The 25,390-nt window shown below is 44.5% G+C and overlaps 1 protein-coding gene across 3 annotated transcripts in view; it reads left to right on the top strand.

The window, feature by feature from the left end:
* The window catches only part of LOC140191235 (tetratricopeptide repeat protein 39A-like), a 121,364-nt gene that overhangs the window by 27,384 nt on the left and 68,590 nt on the right, over positions 1–25,390 (top strand). For 2 of the 3 annotated variants that reach the window (XM_072248438.1, XM_072248437.1), the window contains exons 2-3: positions 2,117–2,221; positions 15,827–15,958. In XM_072248438.1, coding sequence (XP_072104539.1) covers positions 2,133–2,221; positions 15,827–15,958 — 221 coding nt within the window. In that variant the 5' untranslated portion in view covers positions 2,117–2,132. Of the gene's footprint in view, positions 1–2,116; positions 2,222–15,826; positions 15,959–25,390 lie in introns of those variants that run through there. The other variant, XM_072248439.1, reaches the window with a different exon arrangement.

Raw genomic sequence — 25,390 nt, 5'->3', positions numbered from 1 at the left:
CTAAATAAAAATAAATAAATCAATAAACCGGCTGCCATGAGACATTGGGGCAAATTGGACCTTTTAGCCCATCAAGTATTTCATCATGGGTGATTTATTTTCTTTCTGAGCCCTGTTCTCCTGCCTTCACCCTGTAAGCCTCTCTTGCCCTGACTAATCAAGAACCTATCATTCTCTGCTTTAAATATACCCAATGACTTGACTTCCACAGCCGCGTATTGCAATGAATTCCACAGATTCACCACCCTCTGGCGAAAGAAATTCCTCCTCATCTCTGTTCTAAAGTTCAAAGAAAATGTATTATTGAAGTCCACGTCTGTCACCATACACCTACAACTCTGAAATTCATTTTCTTGCAGGCAATCACAGTAAATACAAGAAACACGATAAAATCAACAACAAAAAACCCCAACCAACTGCAAATACAAAAAGAAAGAAAAGAAATAAAACAAAAAAAATATGCAATATGTATCGGGAACATGAGATGAAGAGTCCTTGAAGGGGAGTCCATAGGTTGGTGAAGTATTTCAGTGATGGGGCAACTTAAGTTATCCCCTCTGTTTCAAGCACCTGTTGAAGGATAATGAATGTTCCTGAACCTGGTGTGGGTCCTGAGGCTCCTGTATCATCTTCCCAATGGCAGCAGGGAGGAGAGAACATGACCTGGACGATGTGTGTCCCTGATTATCAGTTATCTGGGCAGCATTCCATGTAGGTGTGCTCAGTGATGGGAAGGACTTTACCTGTGATGGAATGGACCGTATCCACTACTTTTTGTATGCCTTTTTGTTCAAGAGCATTACTGTTTCCATACTAGACCATGATACACGCAATCAATATACATTTATAGAAATTTGTCAAAGTTTTAGATGACATGCTGAATCTTCACAACTGCCTAAGAAAGTAGAGGTGTCGTTATACACACAAAATGATGGAGCAACTCAGCAGGCTGGGTAGCATCTATAGAAAAGAGTACAGTCGACGTTTTGGGCTGAAACCCTTTGGTAGGACTGGAGGAAGAACAACTGAGGAGTAGATTTAAAAGGTGGGGGGAGGGAAGAGAGAACCACCAGGTGATGGGTGAAACCTGGAGGAGGAGGAGGAGGAGGGATGAAGTAAAGAGCTGGGAAGTTGATTAGTGAAAGAGACAGAAGCCATGGAAGAAAGAAAAGGGGAGAGGAGCACCAGAATGAGGCAGTGGGTGGGCAAGAAGACAAAGTGAGAGAGGGGTAAGGGGATGGAAAATGGTGAGGGAGGGGTGGGCGGCATTACTGGTTTTGAGAAATTGATGTTTGTGCCTTCAGTTTGGAGGCTACCCAAACAATATAAGGTGTTGTTCCTCCAACATAAGTGTGGCCTCATCAGGACAGTGGAGGAGGCCATGGATGAATATCTTGGAATGGGAAGTGGAATTAAAGTGGGTGGCTCTGGGAGATCCTGCTTGTTCTGGTGGACTGTTTAGGGCCCTGAATGGTAATGACGGAGGAGGTGCAGGTGCAGGTGTGTCACTTGTTCCGCGTGCAAGGGTAAATACCAGAAGGGTGATCAGTGGGGAGGGATGAATGGACAAGGGAGTTGCACAGGGAGCGATTTTCTTTTGTTTGAGAGGTGCTGCGATGTTTTCTTCATAATGGCGTTTGCCCAGGACCGATGGTCCGAAATAATACTGAGGAATTTAAAGATTGTGACCCTCTACACCTCTGATCCCCCAATGAGTACTGGCTCACGGAGCTTCGGTTTCCTCCTCCGGAAGTCAATAATCATCTCCTTGTCTTGCTGAGTGAGAGACATTGTTGTATTCTGAGGCTCTGCCCTCTGGTCATGGACTTTTCCCCACCCCTCCACACCCTATATTGACAAAGTCTGTGGGTCATGTAGTTTTAAAGGACTTTCACTGCAGCCATGAATGTTGGGGTAGCCATAACTGATGTTGATTTTCTCTTGCCACATGTTACTGTAGAGTAAAATCTATCTTGGAGGTTGTTCATGTGTATATGCTGTTAAGCAGGGTGTCACATAGGTATACAGTAATTGATCACCGTGGACTTGTTTGGCCAGAACTGTGCTGCATCTCTAAATAATAAAAAAAAAGATCAGTAAAATGTTTTTCCTTTAGTTCCCCAGGTGTAGACATGAAGACCTGCCTGGATGAATGTATGTCTGCTATGGACATGTTCCTCAACAACCAATTCAGTGAGAGCCTGGAGAGTCTGAAACCAAGGTAGGAATTTCCAGAGTTATAACTAATCTTTACTCCCAAGCCAGTAACTTAATAAAATGCAGCAGAGGTTGATGGTTAGGGGTTCTGATTTTTGGATGTTCAGATGGTATTGGGGAACCTTGATTCTCTTTAATGGTGATCTTGTGGTTGGTCTGCTGGACTAAGGATCCAGAGGTCTGATCTAATCATCAGGAGACAGGTTTTAATCTCTCTCATCCAGCTAGTTCCAAATAGCACGTGGAATGAAGGGCAGGTGAGTGTAACACGTTATCTTAAGTCCACGTGCCCAGAGTTCGAGGACCTGCTATCCAGGGGTAGATACTGACAATTGAAGCCTGTAGGTCAATCAGAAGTTGAAGCCTGATGGCTGAAACCTGGAGGCCTGGAGACCTCACCTGGAGTTGGAGGGTTGTCCATATGGATGGGTTGGAGGGTAGGAAAGGAACCTTGTTTTGCAGTTGTTGTTTTGTCGCTTTTTGTCTTCTGTTTTGTTGTGTTCTGTGTTGTTCTGCCACTCATTGTGGGTATATTGTGGTAATACTTGGTGCTTGATACTGGCACATCGCTAGGTGTTTTGGTTTTTAATGTGATCTATGGTGGGGAGGGCTTTGCCTGTGGTGGACTGGCTGTATCCATTACTTTTCTCTCTCAGGGCCGGCCATGACACAGCCACTTAGGATACTCTCCATTGTTCATGTCTACAAGTTTGTCAAAGTTTTAGGCAACATGATGAATCTGTGCAAGTTTCTAAGAAAGTAGAGGCGCTCTCGAACCTTTTTTTGTTGTGTTGGCACTTGTGTGTTGGTCCAGGACAGATCTTCTGATATGTTAACATCAAGTTGTTTAACGTTACTGACCCTCTCCCAAGTTCATTTCCTTAATGAGGATTGGTTGATGGACATCTGCCGCCTTCCTCCTGGAGTCAATAATCAGTTTTTTGGTTTTGCTGATATTTAGTGAGAGGTTGTTGTGTCTCTTTGTCGAGATTCTTTTATGAAAAAATAGTTGTCTAAGTACTTTCCAGGAGAACAGAAATGGGACTATATAAATCAGAATCAGGTGTCAACACTGGCCCTGAATCGCCCACCTTCAGAGCCAGGAAAATCCAGCAGCATGAGGTGTGCTAGTCTTAGCGGCCTGGAAGACCAGCGTGCCTTCGGGGTACCGGATTTTCGTGCCTCTGGAGGTGGGCGGATTCAGGGCCAGTGCCACCACCTGATGCGTTGCGGGAGTACAGGGAAAATCGAAAGCAGCGAGCTGGCTGTGCGCCCAGAGACCAGAGTTCTTTGGGCACAGAGCTCAGAAAAAGCGATGCAACAGACTTTTAACACCATAAATCAGCGAGTTGTTTTGTTATGTCTCCTCTCTTGCTGTGAAACGGGGACACCTCTTTTTTCCATATTCAGGAGAGAGGGAGAGTCTGTGGTATGTCAAATTACAGGGAGAACAAGTAGTCTTTGGGGTACTGCAAATCTGTGTCTGTAAACGTAACTTTGCTGGATCAAATAACGACATCGCAAAAAGATCATTACTTATCTTTTCACCCGTTTATTTCTTCGAGCTCAGCCAGCGAGTGAACTTGGACCCGACATCAGGGAGAGACTCTTTCTCATCTCCCTGGCGGTTCTACAAGTTCACTGCCCGATGTCAGAATTGTCAGAAGTTATAAGGCCACCGATACAAAAGAACAATCAGTTTGATAACCATTCCGGTCAAGTCAATGGACTATTGATACAGAGAACAATCAGTTTGTTAGACACTCCAGCCACCTTAATTAAAGAAAAGAATGTCCTACCTGGTTTGCTGGAACCACAACTTGATTACAAAGATAAGAACATCCGTCAAATTTGTGCTTTAATTAAGAAAGGAATGTTCTGTCTAATTTCCATCAGGTACTGCTTTTTGTCAAAATCAAAAGATGTGAAAAGCCCAGAGACATCAATATGGATCTGGGTGAACTTTAACCCTTATCTTGCTCCAAAGAAAGCAGCTGTGAGACATTATTCAAACACACTGCGGTCACAGACATAGTCAGTACTTATTCCATTGTTTACAGGGATCTGAGAATCCCCCATTCCCTTAAACTCTATCATGTCTTTATTGATGCTTTGCTGTTGCTTATGTGTGTGACGGGAGAGTTGGGGGGCTTTGGGGTTCTAGCATTTAACTGTCATTCATTCTTTGGGCACTCCTCTGTTTTTGTGGACGCTTGCAAAGAAAAAGAATTTCAGTATGTATATTGCATATACATTATATGTACCTATTGAGACCTATTGAGAATCGGGTTCAATATCACTTGTATATGTTGTGAAATTTGTTAAGAGTGCCACATGGTCATGAGAAGCCTATGATAATGTCATATATGGTACAGAAACAAGCCCTTTGGCTCAATTCATGCATGCTGACCAAGTTGCCTACCTGAGAGGGCCCCATTTACTGGCATTTGATCAATATCCCTCTAAACGTTTCCTATCCATGTACCTGTCCGTTGGATGTTTGGGACTTTTTTGCTACCAATTATTCCAGTGATTCAGACTGATGCCTCTGCGTATTCAGTTGCTTCCCCAGGAGAATGTGAAGCATAAGACACCAACTAATACTGAGATGAGTCTGAATTTATCCAGAAGACTGTAAGACGTAGGAGCAGGGTTAGGCCAATCAGCCCATCGAGTCTGCTTGCCATTCCATCATGGCTGATATATTATCCTTTTCAACCTCATTCTCCCACCTTCTCCTTGAGACCTTTGATACCCCTTCTAACCAAGAACCTATCAACCTCCACTCTAAATACGCACAATGACTTGGCTTCCACAAATGTCTATACGTGGATTCACCACCCTCTGGCTAAAGAAATTGCTTCTCATCTCTGTTCTAAAGGGAAGTCCTTGTATTCTAAGGTTGTACACTCTGATCCTGTATTCTCCCACTGTTGGAAACATCCTCTCCACGTCCACTCTATCAAGCCCTCTGAATATTCAGTAGGTTTCAATGAGATCGCCCCCTTCATTCTTTCAGTATTGGTTTACTCCTCCTCGTCCAGACTGGGTTAGGTAACGAGATGCATGGGCTGTAGGATTTCATGCTGGACTATTGATCGAGCGACTGCGAAATGAAAAAGGCTGATCCTATCAATGGTAACCATGGCAACTGTGATCTTGTTAAAACCATTGGTTTCATCAGGTTCTACTTCATGTGATTCCAGAATTGCCGATTTGGCAACACCTAACTGGCTGTCGAGATAGACAAACAAAGGTCACTCCCTTTGGGGTGGACTAGGAAAGTTATCCTTGCCTCCTCACCCCACAGAGTGAGCTGACCAAGTTTAGTCACCGGCTATGAGGCAACGCTCAAAATAAATTTATGATCAAGGTACATATATGTCATGAGATTTTCTTGCAGCCATTCACAGTAGAACAAAGAAATACAATAGAATCAATGAAAAGCTCCACACAAGCACTGACAGATTTTCTCAACTTTGTTGGACTGACAATCAATGTGCAAAAGGCAAACTGCTCATTTACAAATGTAACCCTCAGGCTTGCCCAGCTGGTGTTCGTCGAGGGGAAACACCCTTCGGTTCCACCAAAGTGGGTCATCACGTTTGTGTGGATGCTGTGTAATATACCCCCAGTTACAAACCCACAACGCAAAATATCAGACAGTACACCATATGCAATTAAATGATAGACTTTATGAATCTTATAGTAATGAAAGTAAAATAAACAAATCAAAAAAAGGGCCCAAGTCAAGTCAAAGTTCCAGTTGGAGCTCACTCAGTAGTCATTCTTCCACCATCGGTCTCCTCCGAATGTCGCCGACCTTCGGACCCTCAGATCCCAGGCCACTGGATCCATGGCGTTCTACCAGCTTTCCCCACTCACGTCTTCTCTCTTCATCTCTCCTCACTAAAAGACTGCAAAAACATCTTTCCAGATACACAAGACAAAACAACAATCCCCAATTGGCTATTAGTCCTGTTATCTCCAGCAATAACCCAAACATGGCTGCTGCAGAGAAGCTGTTACCTCAACAGTGAACATTACAAAGAAGCCATTACACAAATAATAATAAATAATTAAATAATTAAATAAATAAATGAATAAGACTGAGGACATGAGTTGTAGAGTGATTGAAAGTGAGTCCATAGGTTGTGTTCAGTGATGAGTTCAGTGTTGAGATGAGTGAAGCTATCCCCGTTGTTTCAGGAGCCTCATGCACAAAATGCTGGAGGAACTCAGCAGGTTTGGCAGCATCTATGGAGGGGAATAAACAGTCGATGTTTGAGGCTGAGACCCTTCATCAGGGGTATGAGGTGGAAATGGTGGCATCCAATCCTCCCCACCAGCATCTAGAAAGTTGCAGGTGTCCTCAGCAGCTGCCATGGCTTATGGGTCACAGTCTGCTGACGTGTTCTTGTGTTTGCTCAGAAGGTGGTTTCATTGCCTTCAGCAAACGAGCCCTGGCTGACTAATGCCTTGCATGTCAACAGTGGCTGTGTATTATCCTTGCCGCATGTGTGCCTCTCTAATCCTTATCTGTGCCTCTCTAGTACAATACACCTGGGGTTAGAAATTAACAGAATCCGAAACCAGCAGTTTATGATGTGGCTCTGGGTGTTAAACACTAAAGCCAAGTTGTGTCACACTGGCGGGGGCTTTGGGAGCAAGGGTGGACCCAAATGCAAGACACATCTTGTGAGGTTACTTAGATTTAGTTTATTGTTCGATACCAGGAGAGCTAGGCAGGAGCAGGAAATAGCGAACTGGACAAGGACTCAGGACTACTACTAGGCTGGGACTAGGGGTCTGGGCTAGGACTCGGAATTGGATCCCAGAACTAGTGGAGACATGAAGTGGCTAGGGTATGGACTCCAAACCAGAGACTGGGCAAGGACCCAGTACCTGGGTCTTGCCTTTGGCTTGGACCCCAGAACCAGGCAAGGACATGACATGGGGTAGGGAGAGGAGGAACATGGAAACACAGAGCCTCGGTCTCGGGAGAGCAGGTACATGTAACCATGGACACATACACAGAACACAAAGCCGGGACCTCTCCTTGGGTACAGGACATAGGGCCAGGACTCATGGCCCCTGCGGGGCAACAGCAAGACGACCTGACTTACCCCACGGAGGCGAGGACAAGACAAGACAAGACCCCCCGTGGAGCAATGGCAAGATGGCCTGACCTACCCCACGGAGGCGAGGACAAGACAAGACAAGACATGACCCCCCGTGGAGCAACGGCAAGACGGCCTGACTTACCCCATGGAGGCGAGGACAAGACAAACACCAAAGAACAACACAGTTCCTATCTAGCTCCGACGATAGAACTAGACCGAGGTGCAGGTGAGGGCTACAGACGAGGTCCAGAGGCGAGAGGGACAGAGAAGGGATTCAGACAGCGGGGTAGGACAGGAATCACAGACCGCCAGGGCCAGGACTCGACTTGGTACCCGGATGCCGCCAGGGCCAGGACTTGGACGTGGTACGTGGATGCCGCCGGAGCCAGGATGTGGTACTTGGACCTTCCGGGTAGTGGCGAGCTCTAGACTCGGCCCAGGAACAGCAGACAGTGGCTCCTGATTCTCTCCGGCGGGTTAACTGACGGACCCACCTTGATGAGGAAACTTTGCAGGCTCGCTTCGGCGAGGTAACTGGACAGGGTTGCTCCGGTGAGGAAGGCGAATTACCGGCACTCGCTTCGGCAGAGACTAGGCTTGCTCCGGCCAGATGACATCGGCACACCGTACCTTTGATGACTTTGCAGACGCTCCTGCGCCGAACGGCTGAAAGCCGGGGACTATAAACTACCGGTTTAGCCAAGTGTTAATTGCCTCTAATCACCAAAGCCGAGGGACACGGGAAAACAGGGAATCAGTGGTCCGGATTGTAACATAAACAAGGTAAATTTAAAGGGACCCCAATCCGGACCATGACAAGTTGTTGTCAAATCTTCAGCAATAAGACCGTGTAGAGTGTGAAACTGACTTAATGGTAATACAAACAAAATGCCCCCTTCCAGTGGGAGAGAGTGAGAAAACAGGGGCAGTCCTAAAGAGTTTAAACTCTTTTCAGAACTGAAATATTTTCAACCTCCCCATTGTAGCCCCCACCAGGTGTCCCAAATAACTTTGCAATTAGCAAAGTGGTTGCTTTTGTAAAAACTGCTAACCTGTGCACAGCAGCCTTCCACAGTGATGATGGGAACATTGGATTTGGGGTGGTTGATTGTGGGGTCCAGAAGAGATTACGAGAATAAATCCAAGGATTAATGTATGAGGAGTGTTTGATGGTTCTGGGCCTGTACTCACTGGAGTTTGGAAGAATGGGGTGGGGGGTGCGTTCTCATTGAAATCTATTGAATATTGGAAAACCTAGATAGGGTGAATGTGAAGAGGATATTTTCTAGGACCAGAGGGCACATTCTCAGAATAGAAGGAGGCATCCCTTTAGAGCAGAGGTCAGGAGGAATTTCTTTAGCCAGAAAGTGGTGAATCGGTGTAACTCATAGCTGTGGAGGCCAGGTCATTAGGTGGAGGTTGATAGGTTTTTGATTAGTAGAGGTGTCAAAGGTTATGTGTGGAGAGAAGGCAGGAGAATGGGGTTGAGAGAGATAATAAATCAGTCTTGATGGATTTGTGGAGCAGTCTCTGGGACGATTGTCCTAACTTTGCTCCGATGTCTAAGTGGTCTTATAGTTCAGCATTGGGCAAGACACTGGGGAGATCGTCCCTGAGATTGGCAGGGTTATCATATCCATCTGCTGTCTCCCTGTTTGGCCTGGCAGCTTGATCACATTTTACTTGCTATTTTAGTCAAAGATATTCACTGTTGCTCCCAGACAGGGTAGAAGTTTCCTGCAGTAACTTTCATGCCTGTTTGTAGCTGGAGGGAAGAAAAGATCAAGGTGATTCCCAGAGGCAGAGCTGGGTTCTCGGTCACATGGGAAGATATCAGGGTGGAGTCCAACATCCTTGGCAGTTAGCTCTCGTGGAAGTGAGTCATAAGTCATACAGCTCAGAAGCAGGGCCTTCGGCCCAACTTCACCTATCTCAGCTATGCCCATTTTCCCTATATTGGTCCCATCTCCATCTAAAGCTTGCCTATGCATACGTCCCCTCTGACATCAGATTTTCTGAGCGGACAATGAACCAACCCGTGAACACTACCTCACTATTTTTGGTTTCTTTTTACACTATTTACTTAATTTAGTTTTTAATATCTATTTCTTATTCATGTATCACTGTACTACTACTGAAAAACAATGAATTTCACAACCCATGTCTTAAAACCATAAGGCATAGGAACAGAATTAGGCCATTCAGCTCTGAAATTTCATCATGGCTGATCTGTTTTCTTTCTCAATCCCATTCTCATGCCTTATCCCGGTAACCTTTCATGTTCTGACTAATCAAGAACTTATCAACCTCCACCCAGTAACCTGGCCTCCACAGTTGCATGTGAGAATGAATTCTGCACATTCACCATTCTGGCTAAAGAAATTCCTTCTCATCTCTGTTCTAAATGGATGTCCCTCTGTTTCTGTGGCTGTGCCATCTGGTCCTAGACTCCCCCACTATAGGAAATATCTTCGCATCCACTCTATCTAGACCTTTCAATATTTGATAAATTTCAATAAGATCCCTTGTTCTTCTAAATTCCAGCGAGTAAAGGCCCAGAGCAATCAAACGCATATAACCCTTTCATTCCCAGAATCATTCTTGTGAACCTTCTCTGAACTCTCACTATTGTCAGCTCATCCTTTATTAGATAAAGGGGCCAAAATTGCTCACATTTCTCCAGAGTGAGGCCTAACCAATGTCTTATAAAGCTAACAACTCAGCCTGCAAGTTAATTTTTTGGGAATCCAGCACAAGGACTCCCAAGTCCCTTTGCGCCTCTGATTTTTGAATTATCTGCTCGTTTAGAAAATAGTCTACGCCTCTGTTCCTTCCACCACATTGCATGACCATAGACTTCCTGACACTATATTCCATCTGCCATTGCTTTGCCCATTCTCCTAATCTGTGTAAGTCCTTCTGAAGACCCTGGCTACCTCAACGCTACCTACCCCTTCCTACGTCACAACTGAGCTTCTGTAATGATGATCAATCAGCTGATTGATGGGTAGATAAAGGCCAAGCATTTGGAGGACACACCACAAGTGAACAGTGCATTGATGATGTCTCTGCATATGGTGTTGAAACGTTTGCAAATGGATTGCCAAGATTGGAGAACAACACAAACCAACCATCAGCCACCTGAACTACATATTTTCCAGGTTATTTCCAGAGGCCTGGATACAACTCCCATCAGGGTCTTTTTACGCTTGCAATTTCTTAACTGTACTAACAAGGATTCTACGTCTTTTGATTCTATGTCACCTATTTCTAAGGATTTGTCAGTGATGTTGCACTTGATTCTTGTTCTGATTTGTCCAAGTGTCTTTTAAATGCAGTTGTGCCCACCTCTTCCATTCCTGCTGATAGTTTGATCCATGACCTGCTACTGCTTTTGTGAACAGGATTCTCTTCAGCTCCTCTTCAAATCTTCCCCTCTCATCTTAAACCTATGCCTTTCAGTTTTAGGCTCCCTTACCCTGGGAAAAAGACCGCACTGATTTAAGTTCAAAGTAGTGTTTAAGTGGTGGGTTGCTGAGCAACGCATCTTGGTGGGTCACAAGAGCCTGTTCTGCACTGCATCTCGAAATAAGTTTATTATCAAAGTTCATATCTGTCACCACACACCACCCTGAGATTCATTTTCCTGCAAGCATTCTCAGATGAACAAAGAAATACAATAGAATCATTGCAAAGACTGACAAACAATCAATGTGCAAAATAAGAAAATCTGTGCAAATAAAATTAAATACGTAATACTGAGAGCATGAGTTGTAGAGTCCTTGAAAGTGAGTCCATGGTTTCAGTGTGAGGTGACAAAAGGGTCAAAATTCTGATGTTTGAAGTGAAATAAGTGTTCCTGAGCCTGGTGGTGTTGGACCTAAGGGTCCAGTACCTCCTAACCGATGGTAGCAGCAAGAAGAGAGCATGGCCTGGATGGTGTGGGCCCTTAATGATGAGTGTTGCTTGCTTGTGATTGCGCTCCTTGTAGATGTGTTCTGTAGTGGGGAGGGCTTTTTCTGTGGTGGGGGTGGGGCTGGGCTGTGTCCACCCCCAAAAGATCATCTTTCAGATTCCTACACTCCAGGGGAAACATGAAGCTCAACTTACCCAGTCTTTATTACTCAAGCTCTCCAGTGGTGGTAGTAACTCTTGTACTCAATGTTCTGATCGGTGAGTTTGGCAAGGTTGTCTTCTTTCTTCAGTACCCTGGCTGCTGAGGTCAGCTACCACAAGCATATTGGTCAGAGCACTGAATTGTTACCAGAAATAAACAGTACGAAGGACAGATAATGAGGTAGGGTTCATGGAGTGTTCAGAGGTCTAATAGTGGGGAGTTGTGTTGGTTGTTAACACAAATTGCATATTTCATAGTATGTTTTAATATGCATGCGTCAAATTTTTAAAAATGAATCTAAAGTAGCTCTCCTTAAACTTGGTGATGTGGGCCTTCAGGCTTCTTGTATCTCCTTGCACGACGGTAACAGTGAAAAATGCCATGGCCGAGATGGTGTTGACCTTTGATGAATGTTGCCTTCCTGTAGGTACAACTGATGGTAGGGAGGCATGGGTTGAGATTGGTTTTGAACCCATTAATCTGACATGGTTGATTACTAGCACTGAAAGCAGATTTGCTGGTGAGACAGAAGAAAAGGTCAGGGTTGGCGCTGCCATGATATTTGTACATGACCCCAACACCGTAAAGAAATCTTGTAGCCAGGACAAATTCATTGGTTGTTCCTGATCTTGCACCTACTGCCTACCTGCACTGGACTTTCTCTGTAGCTGTTATATGTCATTTTGTATTCTGTTATGTTCTATTTTCTAGTGGTGGCACAGAAGTGGCTAGCACAATGTTATCACAGCGTTAGCGACCCACGTTCAATTTCTGCCGGGTTCAACTCCGAAGGAGTTTGTACTTTCTACCCATGACCGTGTGGGTTTCCTCTGGTGCTCCCATTCCCTCCCACATTCCAAAAGCATACGGGTTAGGGTTAGTGAGTTGTGGATATGCTATGCTGATGCCAAAAACATGATGACACTTGTAGGCTGCCCAACACAATTCTTGCTGATTTGATTTGATGCAAATGATGCATTTCACTGTATGTTTTGATGTACATGTGATAAAGCTAATCATTATCTTTACATCAGTGCACTCTGTAATGATTTGATCTGTATGAACAGTATGCAAGACAACCTTTTCACTGTATCTTGGTGCGTGTGACAATAATAAACCAATTTCTATTCTGAAATGGGAAACTGTTGGTGTGATTTGTTGGAAGCTGATAAGAATATAAGACTTAGGAACAGAATTAGGCTACTCAGCCCGTTGAATCCACTCCACATAAAGACACACTCCTCAGTGAGGCTGACTTTAAACTGATCTGCTGAAATGTGGAAGTGTGTCCCCAACCATTTGATACCTTCCTGTTGGTTGGTGATTCTCAGTATCCAGACTGAAACTGAGATAAAGATGAAGAATAGCAATGTTAGAAAGGTAGGCACAGAGTAGGTAATTTACACGGGACATCTGACAAGGATCCATCGAACTTAATCCACTGTCTGGTCAGCACAACATCATGGCCTTTGCTGTGCTGTACTGTTCTATGTTGTATGTTCTTGGACCCCAGATTAACAGGATGTCAGGTACCCTCCAGTACCCTTTAACGCTAATTTTCACCTTCCTCCTATAGTTACACTGCATTGTAAATGTGCTTGCTGGTGACCCTCTATTGCTTCTACCAAGTACCTTGAGTAGTCTCAATCTGAAACGCCATCTGTTTCTTTCCCTCCATAGATGGTGTCTGACCCATTGAGCTGCTCTGGTTTCTTGTGGTTTACTTTTAATCTGGCTCCATCAGTCCGTGTTGCTGCAATAGTTCTTCCAGGGAAGTACTGTCAAACGATAGCTTTAGGTTGGGTCATTTGGAGAGGGATGGATTGTGCAGAGAGAAGAATAAAAAAAAGAATGAAAAATGAATCTCACCACAACTGCAGTAAGAAATGTTTTTAATATCCCTTTGTCCCTTTGGGGCTCAGAGTGAGTATTCCTTCCAGGCACTAAGTGAAGTCTTTGTTTTCATGGAGACATTAGTTTGCCTTGGGTAATTCTGTTGCTGGACCCTGTGCACCTCACTATTGTATGACTGGGATGTTGGTGCTCCCTGAGCCAATGGATCCTGGTTTTAGAACATAGAATAGTACAGCACAGTACAGGCCCTTCAGCCCACAATGTTGTGCCGACCCTCAAACCCTGCCTCCCATATAAGCCCCTGTTTTACGTTCTACTGACTCCACAGATTTGTATTTCTTACAGTAATTTATAGTATATTTCATATATTGAACTACACTGCCACAAAACAACAAATTTCACAACATATGACAGTGAAAATAAACCTGATTCTGATTCAAAGTTCAAAGTAAATTTATTATCAAATTACAGTACTGTGCACATGTAAATATTCTGTAAAGCAAAGATACTTTCAAAAATAATGTTTCTAAATATATAAATTATTATATAGAGTAGTAAAGAGTAAATAAACTATATCAAATCAATATTTGGTGTGACTACCCTTTGCCTTTAAAACCCCATCAATTCTCTGTCATGCAATTTTATAAGAAAATTGGCTGGTAGCTTCTAACCATCTTGGGGAATTTGCCACAGTTCATCTGCAGACCTTGGCTGTCTCACCTGCTTCTGTCTCTTCAGGTGATCCAGATAGCCTGGATGATGTTGAGATCAGGGTGTGGAGGACATACCATCTGTTGCCAAACTCCTTTTTGCTGAATATAGCTCTTTATGACCATGGCCATGTATTTGGGGCAATTGGCCTGCTGCAGAATGAATTTGGGACCAATCAGTCATCTCCCTGTTGGTATTGAGTGATAGATGAAAATTTGCTTGTACTTCTCGGTATTGAGAATTCCATTAATTCTGACCAGATTACCAATTCCATTCGCAGAAACGTAGCCTCAAACCTGTAGGGAACCTCTGCCGTCCTTCACTGTTGGTTGCAGACACTCACCCATGTAGTGCTCTCCAGCTGTTCTATGGACAAGCTGATTCCTGCTTGAAACAAAAATCTCAAATTTTAACTTGTCAGTCTGGAGCACTTGCTGCTGTTGTTCAGCAGCCCAGTCCTTGTGTTTTTGTACGTGGGTGGGTCTCTTGGCTTTGTTTCCAGTTTGGAGAAATGGCTTTTTGCCAGCAACTCTTCCATGAAGACCACTCTGTAAAATTTCTCTGAACTGTAGAGGGGTATACTTGGGTTCTAGTGGTTTCTGTGAGTTCAGAGCTGGTAGCAGTGCTGGATGGACTTCCGGTTTAGAAGGGATGTCGGTTAGATATATCTCTCATCTGCTGAAATCAGTTTCCATGGCTGACAACTCTGTGTCTGGTCCTCAACCTTCCCTGTTTCTTTGTACTTATTCAGAAGAGCTTGAACAGCACATCTTGAAACCTTCTGTATGCCGCGAAGTTTCTGCCTGGGAGAGACCTTGCTGATGTATGCTGATTACCTTGTGTCATGTTGTTATGCTCACTCTTGCCATTGTGTAAGAATTGATGATTTGAAGGTTAAACTGTCACATCTGCCACACCCTCACCTTTTAATTTGGTTGTCCTTCGCCCAGCTTGATTCCTTCTACACCCGTTTCTGTTTCGTTATTCAATTTAGTTCATTCAACTTGTTATATTGTTGATCATTAGCAACCTATTTGTTATCTTTGTTTAATCGTGCACTGGGCTATGTACCTGCAAAGTAATTGCTTTTAATTGAAAAGTGGTCTGTTACTTAATATCTTACTTTCTTTAATGAAATACAAACATTTCTCTGTAACATTCAATTTTTTGGAAAATGAATGTTTGGAAATCTAAAATTTGCTCTTTTCCACTGACAAACTAATGTGGAAGACAAAAAAATAAACATCTAAAATAAAATTTATATAAAAATTCCAGGCTGCCTAAGGCTTGCACAGTACTACGTATAGTATTTGTCACTATATACTACCCTGAGATTTGTTTTCTTGTAGGCATTCACAGTAGAAACTAAGAAGCATATAGTATGAATGAAAACTGCACACAGAAAAGACAGTGTGCAAAAGCCGACCAGCTTTTACAAAAAGCCAATAGAAAAATAAAACAAATAATAATAATTAAATAAGTCATAATGAACCAAGATTCAATTTGGAGCAACAAATGAGGGGGTGAAGGTTAAGCAGGACATGGAGTGAGTCAGGATACTGAGCAGAGCTTTAAGATGAGTTTATTTTGCAAGGGTGGTGGCTGTCAAGGGGAATTTGAATAGTCATGTCTAGAATTAATGAAGAAATATTTGAGGATGTTGAGTACATGAGATGGGAGCGGGCAGCCATCTCTGGAAGAGAACAACCATTCCCCCCACCGCCCCCTGACGATGTGCTAACTCTGTGGTTGAGGTGCTCAGGACTATCAGGGTTCAGTAACTTGTCTCTCATTCTTTTTACAGGATGAAAGAGAGCATGTACCATGCTTTGGTGTATGCCACCATTTTGGAAATGCAAGCCATGATGACCTTTGAACATGATGACATCATCAGTGCTGGTCACACAATGAAGGAAGCACAGGAGGTCTGTCAGAGGTGAGGAGTGAAGGTGGAGGGGAAGGATGTGCTCTCTTGGTTTTGAAAGGAAAATGAAGGGTGACATATGATGGAAAGATTAGATTGATCTTGGAGTAGTGCAATGGTCGGCACAACATGGTAGTCCTGTGCTGTACTGTTCCATGTTCTGGTTAACGTCTCTGAGATGAAAGCTACTGCTTTCTAGGTTTGTACTTGCCCCTCTCTCACTCCTTCATTACTGGACTCCCATAGCCAGTGGTGCCATGGTCACTGTGAACTGAAGGGAGGAATGGTGGAGTGGGGAAACACATGATCCTGGGAGAAGGAGACACCATCAAAGAGAATGGGCGGGAACTTGGAGTGTGGGTTGATCCTGTTGGGTGGTTTCAGATGGGTTTGGATGAGGATGGGTTCAAGAACCTTGTCCACTTGTCCCTCCCCATTGACCTCCCTCCAGGCATTTACCCCTGCATGCAGGACAAGTGCTCCACTGACCTATTCATCCCCTCCCTAACCATCATTCAGGGCCTTAATCTCCTTCCAGGGAGGTGACACTTCACCTGTGAGTCTGTCAAGGTCATCTACTGTATCCGGAGCTCCTGGTTTGGCCTTCTCTACAGTGGTGTGACGCAAAATAGATTGGGATACCACCTTCTCGAGCTCCATCACTTTGCCCGCCACAGAAGGCAGGATCTCTCAGTGGCCACCCAATTCAATCTGACTTCCCATCCCCATTCTGACATGTCTTGCCATGGCCATGATGAGGCCAGACACAGGTCAGGGGAGCTACATCTCATAGTCCCTCTGAGTAGACTCCAAACTGATGGCATGAATGTCGATTTCTCTTACTTCTGGTAGGCATCCTCCTTACTTACCACCACCGCCTTTGTTTTCTCTCATTCTGGTCATCCTCTCACTATTCTTCTTCCCTCCACTGCCCTCCTCACCCGCCCATCATCTGCCTCTGATTTCCTCCTCCTCTCCCCCCCCCCCTTCTTCCACGGTCCATTGCCTTCTCCTATCAGGTTAATTCTTTAGCTCTATCTCTTCTACCCATCACCTCACAGTTTCACACATCGTCAATCTCCTCCTCTCTCCCTCTTCGCACCCAGCCAGCACCTCCCTCACCTGGTCTCACCTATCCCATGCCAGTTTGTATTCCTTCCCCTCTCCTCCACACATTCTTATTCTGGTTTCTGCCCCCTTCTGCAAACCTGCATCCATGGATGCTGCCTGACCTGCAAGGTTTCTTCAGCAGTTTGTGTCTGTCTGTGTTCCAATGATATTTTCAAGTTCTATTAATTCAACAAAAGTTAAATTCTGCTGCTGCCACAGTGGGCTTTGGATTCACGTATCTTTATGAGTGGTCCACAGTTCTGGCTGATGGTCCTGTATATAATCACTGTGTTTAACTTGAATGTTGTACAGTGAACTTCGAGAAAAATGATCAACACTTGCTTTGGTTTTCTGTTCCATGTGATTGGCTGTTCAGCAGTCTGATGACATCAGAGCCACTGGTTACTAGAGGCCCCTTTGAATGACACTTGACAGCAGCAGATCTCATGAGGCGCCACTTAGTGTATGTATTGTATCTAAAGCCCATCACCACTGTCCCTGTGCATCCGGATCCTGTGGATAGTTTTATGGGGTATGCTTGATGGTTTGTATTGACTCGATGGGCAGAAGGGCCATTTCCCGTGCTGTATGACTCTGACTCTGTGAAGTAAATCACAAACGAAAACTCGATTGCTGGAGTGTTGATAAGGTCTCAGTTTGGTTCACTTATGATACCCGCATGGTGTGTTGCCTCCCAGGTGCCAGGGTACGGAATGTCTTGGATCAGGTCCTGAATATTCTAAAGGGGGAGGGTGAGCAGCCAGTTGTCTTGGTACATGTTGGTACCAATGACATAGATAGGACAAAGGAGGAGGTCCTGAAGAGAGATTTCCAGGAGTTAGGAAGGAAGCTGAGAAGCAGGACCTCCAGTGTAGTAATCTCGAGATTGTTACCTGTGCCACGTGCTAGCGAGGGCAAGAGTAGTCGGATCAGGCAGATGAATGTGTGGCTGAGAGACTGGTGTAGGGGGCAGGGCTTCAGATTCTTGGATCATTGGGATCTCTTCTGGGGGAAGTATGACCTGTTCAAAAAGGACAGGTTACACCTGAACCTGAAGGGGACCAATATCCTGGCGGGAAAGTCTAATAGAGCTGTTAGGGAGGGTTTAAGCTAATTTGGCAGGGGGATGGAAACTGGAATGATAGAGCAGAGGAAGGGGAAACAGAAATAAATCTAAGATAGTGAGCAATAAAGATGTCAGGAAAGACAGGCAGGTGATGGGGCAAATTTGTAGCCATTGGGATGAGTTGCAGTGCAATAAAGTTGCAGTGAAATCAAAGCAAAAAGTATCAAATACTGGTCTTAAGGTGTTGTACTTAAATGCACGCAGCATAAGAAATAAGGTGGATGATCTTGTTGTACAGCTACAGATTGGCAGGTATGATATTGTGGCCATCACTGAGACCTGGCTAAAGGATGCATGTCTCTGGGAGCTGAATGTCCAAGGATACACGGTGTATCGGAAGGATAGGAAGGGAGGCAGAGGGGAAGGCGTGGCTTTATTGGTAAGAAATTATATTAAATCATTAGAAAGAGGTGATATAGGATCGGAAGGTGCAGAATCTTTATGGGTTGAGCTAAGGAATCGCAGGGGTAAAAGGACCCTGATGGCAGTTATTTATAGGCTTCCAAACAGCTGCAGGGATGTGGACTACAAATTACAACTGGAAATAGAAAAGGCCTGTCAGAAGGGCAGTGTTATGATAATTGTGGGGGATTTTAACATGCGAGTAGATTGGAAAAATCAGGTCGGCACTGGATCTCAAGAGAGAGAATTTGTAGAATGTCTGTGAGATGGCTTTTTAGAACAGCTTGTTGTTGAGCCCACTAGAGGATCGGCTGTACTGGATTGGGTATTGTGTAATGAACCGGAGGTGATTGGAGAGACTGAGGTGAAGGAACCCTTAGGAGGCAGTGATCATAACATGATTGAGTTCACTGTGAAATTAGAAAAAGAGAAGCTGAAATCTGATGTGTCGGTGTTTCAGTGGAGTAAAGGAAACTACAGTGGCATGAGAGAGGAACTGGCTAAAGTTGACTGGAAAGAGACACTGGCGGGAAAGACGGCAGAGCAGCAGTAGCTGGAGTTTATGCGAGAAATTAGGAATGTGCAAGACAGGTATATTCCAAAAAAGAAGAAATTTTCGAGTGGAAAAAGGATGCAACCGTGGTTGACAAGAGAAGTCAAAGCCACAGTTAAAGCTAAGGAGAGGGCATACAAGGAAGCAAAAATTAGTGGGAAGACAGAGGATTGGGAAGTCTTTAAAACCTTACAAAAGGAAACCAAGAAGGTCATTAAGAGAGAAAAGATTAACTATGAAAGGAAACTAGCAAATAATATCGAAGAGGATACTAAAAGCTTTTTCAAGTATATAAAGAGTAAAAGACAGGTGAGAGTAGATATAGGACCGATAGAAAATGATGCTGGAGAAATTGTAATGGGAGATGAGGAGATGGCAGAGGAACTGAACAAGTATTTTGCATCAGTCTTCACCGAGGAAGACAGCAGGATACCGGACACTCAAGGGTGGCGGGGAAGAGAAGTGTGCGCAGTCACAATTACGACAGAGAAAGTACTCAGGAAGCTGAATAGGCTAAAGGTCGATAAATCTCCTGGACCAGATGGAATGCACCCTCGTGTTCTGAAGGAAGTAGCTGTGGAGATTGCAGAGGCATTAGCGATAATCTTTCAAAAGTCGATAGATTCTGGCATGGTTCCGGAGGACTGGAAGGTTGCAAATGTCACTCCGCTATTTAAGAAGGGGGGCAAGGAAACAAAAAGGAAATTATAGACCTGTTAGCTTGACGTCGGTGGTTGGGAAGTTGTTGGAGTCGATTGTCAAGGATGAGGTTACAGAGTACCTGGAGGCATATGACAAGATAGGCAGAACTCAGCATGGATTCCTTAAAGGAAAATTCTGCCTGACAAACCTATTACAATTTTTTGAGGAAATTACCAGTAGGCTAGACAAGGGAGATGCAGTGGATGTTGTATATTTGGATTTTCAGAAGGCCTTTGACAAGGTGCCACACATGAGGCTACTTAACAAGATAAGAGCCCATGGAATTACAAGAAAGTTACATACGTGGATAGAGCGTTGGCTGATTGGCAGGAAACAGAGAGTGGGAATAGAGGGATCCTATTCTGGTTGGCTGCCGGTTACCAGTGGTGTTCCACAGGGATCAGTGTTGGGGCCGCTTCTTTTTACATTGTACATCAACGATTTGGATTATGGAATAGAGGGCTTTGTGGCTAAGTTTGCTGATGATACGAAGATAGGTGGAGGGGCCGGTAGTGCTGAGGAAACGGAGAGTCTGCAGAGAGACTTGGATAGCTTGGAAGAATGGGCAGAGAAGTGGCAAATGAAGTACAATGTTGGAAAGTGTATGGTTATGCACTTTGGTAGGAAAAAGAAATGGGCAGACTATTATTTAAATGGGGAAAGAATTCAAAGTTCTGAGATGCAACGGGACTTGGGAGTCCTCGTACAGGATTCCCTTAAAGTTAACCTCCAGGTTGAGTCGGTAGTGAAGAAGGCGAATGCAATGTTGGCATTCATTTCTAGAGGAATAGAGTATAGGAGCAGGGATGTGATGTTGAGGCTCTATAAGGCGCTGGTGAGACCTCACTTGGAGTACTGTGGGCAGTTTTGGGCTCCTTATTTAAGAAAGAATGTGCTGACTTCGGAGAAGGTACAGAGAAGATTCACTAGAATGATTCCGGGAATGAGAGGGTTAACATATAAGGAACGTTTGTCCGCTCTTGGACTGTATTCCTTGGAGTTTAGAAGAATGAGGGGATACCTCATAGAAACATTTCGAATGTTAAAAGGCATGGACAGAGTGGATGTGGCAAAGTTGTTTCCCATGGTGGGGGAGTCTAGTACGAGAGGACATGACTTCAGGATTGAAGGGTGCCCATTCAGAACAGAAATGCGAAGAAATTTTTTTAGTCAGAGGGTGGTGAATCTATGGAATTTGTTGCCACGGGCAGCAGTGGAGGCCAAGTCATTGGGTGTATTTAAGGCAGAGATTGATAGGTATCTGAGTAGCCAGGGCATCAAAGGTTATGGTGAGAAGGCGGGGCAGTGGGACTAAATAGGATAAAATGGATCAGCTCATGATAAAATGGCGGAGCAGACTCGATGGGCCGAATAGCCTACTTCTGCTCCTTTGTCTTATGGTCTTATGATCCCTTTGCTGAAGGAGATCTGCTCTGGGGTGTTTGGCATAAATGTGGTGTCGGACAGCAATGTAAGTGGGTCTTAAACAGCCCTCTGAAATGATACTGGAAGCTATCTCATCCCACAAAACGGCACAAAAAAATAGAATTTGAGGTCAGTGTCAAAGCTACTTCCAGAGGAGTGAAGAACAACCCATATGCACCAAGTGGTCTCTCTCATGAGACTGGCTGCTGTTATATGTCATTCAAACGGGTCTCTATAGTGTCCAGTGGCTCTGATATCATTAGTCTGCTGAACAGCCAGTCATATTGGATAGCAAACCGGAACTGAGTATTGATCATTTTTCAAAGTAGATTTATTATCAAAGTAAACCATATCCAACCCTGAGATTCGTTTTCTTGTAGTCACAGGAAAATATAGAACTCCAATAGAATCCATGAAAAACACAGACCAACAAACATCCAATGTGCAGAAGAGAACACATCATGCAAATAATATAAAAAAAGGAATAGATATTAACATAGAAAACCTACAGCGAAATACAGGCCCTCCGGCCCACAAAGTTGTGCCGAACATATCCCTACATTAGAAATTACTAGGCTTACCTATAGCCCTCTATTCTTCTAAGCTCCATGTACCTATCCAAAAGTCTCTTAAAAGACTCTATCGTATCCGCCTTCACCACTGTTGGTGGCAGCCCATTCCACGCGCTTACCACTCTCTGAGTAAAAAACTTACCCCTGACATCTCCTCTGTACCTACCCTCCAGCACCTTGAACCTGTGTCCTCTTGTGGCAACCATCTCAGCCCTGGGAAAAAGCCTCTGACTATCCACACAATCAATGCCTTATAATCATCTTATACACCCCTGTCAGGTCACCCCTCATCCTCCGTCACTCCAAGGAGAAAAAGCCGAGTTCGCTCAACCTATTCTCATAAGGCATGCTCCCCAATCCAGGCAACTTCCTTGTAAATCTCCTCTACACCCTTTCTATGGCTTCCACATCCTTCCTGTAGTGAGGCGACCAGAACTGAGCACAGTACTCCAAGTGGCGTCTGACCAGGGTCCTATATAACTATAACATTACCTCTTGACTCCTAAATTCAATTCCATGATTAATGAAGGCCAATACACCGTATGCCTTCTTAACCACAGAGTCAACCTGCGCAGCTGCTTTGAGCATCCTATGGACTCAGACCCCAAGGTCCCGCTGATCCTCCACACTGCCTAGAGTCTTACCATTAATACCATATTCTGTCATCATATTTGACGTACCAAAATGAACCACTTCACACTTATCTGGGTTGAACTCCATCTGCCACTTCTCAGCCCAGTTTTGCATCCTATCAATGTCCCACTGTAACCTCTGACAGCCCTCCACACTATCCACAACACCCCTAACCTTTGTGTCATCAGAAAACTTACTAACCCATTCCTCCACTTCCTCATCCAGGTCAGTTATAAAAATCACGAAGAGTAAGGGTTCCAGACAGATCCCTGAGGTACTCCACTGGTGACTGACCTCCATGCAGAATATGACCCATCTACAACCACTCTGTGCCTTCTGTGGGCAAGCCAGTTCTGGATCCACAAAGCAAAGTCCCCTTGGATCCCATGCCTCCTTACTTTCTCAATAAGCCTTGCACGGGGTACCTTATCAAATGCCTTGCTGAAATCCATATACACTACATCTGCTGCTCTTCCTTCATCAATGTGTTTAGTCACATCCTCAAAAAATTCAATCTGGCTCGTAAGGCACGACCTGGCCATGACAAAGCCATGTTGACTATTCCTAATCATATTATACCTCTCCAAATGTTCATAAATCCTGCGTCTCAGGATCTCCTCTATCAACTTACCAACCACTGAGGTAAGACTCACTGGTCTATAATTTCCTGGGCTATCTCTACTCCCTTTCTTGAATAAAGGAACAACATCCGCAACTCTCTAATCCTCCAGAACCTCTCTCGTCCCCATTGATGATGCAAAGATCATTGCCAAAGGCTCAGCAATCTCCTCCCTCATCTCCCACAGTAGCCTGGGGTACATCTCATCCAGTCTCGGTGACTTATCCAACTTGATGCTTTCCAAAAGCTCCAGCACATCCTGTTTCTTAACATCTACATGCTCAAGCTTTTCAGTCTGCTGCAAGTCAAAGCTATAATCACCAAGATTCTTTTTCACAGTGACTACCGTCCAGGTAGTCTCCAGCCCCTTGGTATGAACAAAGAATTCTCCAGTTTCTGGTAATTCCCTCCCCCTCCCTTCCCCATCCCTATTTCACTCTGCCCCTTCCCCCAGCTGCCTATCACCTCCCTCATGGTTCCGCCTCCTTCTACTACCCATTGTGTTTTCCTCTATTCCTTCTTCACCTTTCCTGCCTATCACCTCCCTGTTCCCCTCCCCCACCCCTTTATCTTTCTCCTTACTGGTTTTTCACCTGGCACCTACCAGCCTTCTCCTTCCCACCTTCCCCCCCACCTTCTTTATAGGGCCTCTGCCCCTTCCCTCTACAGTCCTGACGAAGGGTTCCGGCCCGAAACGTTGACTGATCATTTCCACGGATGCTGCCCGACCTGCTGAGTTCCTCCAGCGTGTTGTGAGTGTTGCTTTGACCCCAGCATCTGCAGAGTATTTTGTGTTTAAAGTATTCATTAAGTACCTCTGCTATTTCCTCCGGTTCCATGCATACTTTCCCACCGTCACCCTTGATATGTCCTATTCTTTCACGTCTTATCCTCTTGCTCTTCACATACTTGTAGAATGCCTTGGGGTTTTCCTTAATCCTGCCCACCAAGGCCTTCTCATATTATTGAGAACATGAGCTGCAGTGTCTGAAAGTGAGTTGACAGGCTGAGGCAAGTGAAGCCATCCACACCAGTCAGGGGCCAGATGTGTGTTCCTGAACCTGGTGGTGTGTGACCCGAGACTCCTGCACCTCCTGCTCAACGGTAGAAGCGAGATGAGAGAGAAACAAGTCAAACGCAGGCGGGCAGGGAACATTGGCTGGCATGGAGTGTAGTGGGGAATGATTAAATGTTTTTAAACGTTTATAAGGTGTGGTGAATGAAGATGCACATAACTAACCAGAAGCTTTTTTGTAGCAACTCTGTGAAGTGCCCTTGATAAGGAAATGTCCACACCCATAGATTAGATTTAGTTCACTACCAGTAATTGCAGTTCCGTGGGCCTTATTAAAACAAAAATTACTTGGACCTTGTGACCAAGTGTAAAATTCCCAGGATACTATAGTGTTTGTTTTAAAAAGTCCAAATCCACGTCAGCTTGTACAATTTCAGCTGGTTTGCAGCGGAGAAGGCTATAAATAGTGCAGCTGGCAAAGACACATTGGGTAATTGATAACAGGTTCGGTCTTGTGTTCTTGTGAATACTTGGCCGGAGCTGTCTGTTTCAATGTTTAATTGTGAACACCAGCAAGTGTGGTATTATTGCTGCATCAGGACACACTTTTGCAAGAAATAGCAATGGCCAGGAATGGAAAAACCTGCAGAAAGCGGTGGACACAGCCCAGTCCATCACAGGAAAAGCCCTCGTCATTATTGAACACATTTACATGGAGTGCTGCCACAAGAAAGCAGCATCCATCATCAAGGACCGTCACTGTCCAGGCGTGCTCTCTTCTCCCTATAACCATTAGGCAGGAGTTATAGGAGCCCTGGGTCCAACACCACCAGGTTCAGGAACAGTTAGTACCCAACAACCATCAGGCTCCTGAACTTGCCTCAACCCTGAACTGAATACACAACCTGCAGACTTGCTTTCAAGAACTCTTTACAATTCATGTTCTCAGTGTTACTTTTCTTATTTGCACTACTTGTCGTCTTTTGCATTTGTCAGTAATTTGTGTATGTATAGATTTTCATAAATTCTATTGTATTTATTTATTTTCCTGTAAATTGCATCTCAGGGTAGTATGTGGTGAGAGATACGTATTTTAACTTAGAACTTTTTCTTCAAATTGCTGTCGATCATCTTCTTTCCTTCAGCTCTTCTGTTGTGGACACCTCATGGTCCATGCACAGGATTTAGTTGGACTGTAAATTCACACAGACAGAAACACTCTCAGACACACACACTACATCAGGGGTCCCCAATCTCGTTTGCACCGCAGACCAGTTTAATCAGTTT

Source organism: Mobula birostris, chromosome 32 (genome assembly GCF_030028105.1).
Source record: "Mobula birostris isolate sMobBir1 chromosome 32, sMobBir1.hap1, whole genome shotgun sequence".
In the NCBI taxonomy this organism is placed as follows: Eukaryota; Metazoa; Chordata; class Chondrichthyes; order Myliobatiformes; family Myliobatidae; genus Mobula; species Mobula birostris.
The sequence above is the reverse complement of the archived record's forward strand: the minus strand, read 5'-3'. Positions and strand labels throughout refer to the sequence as shown.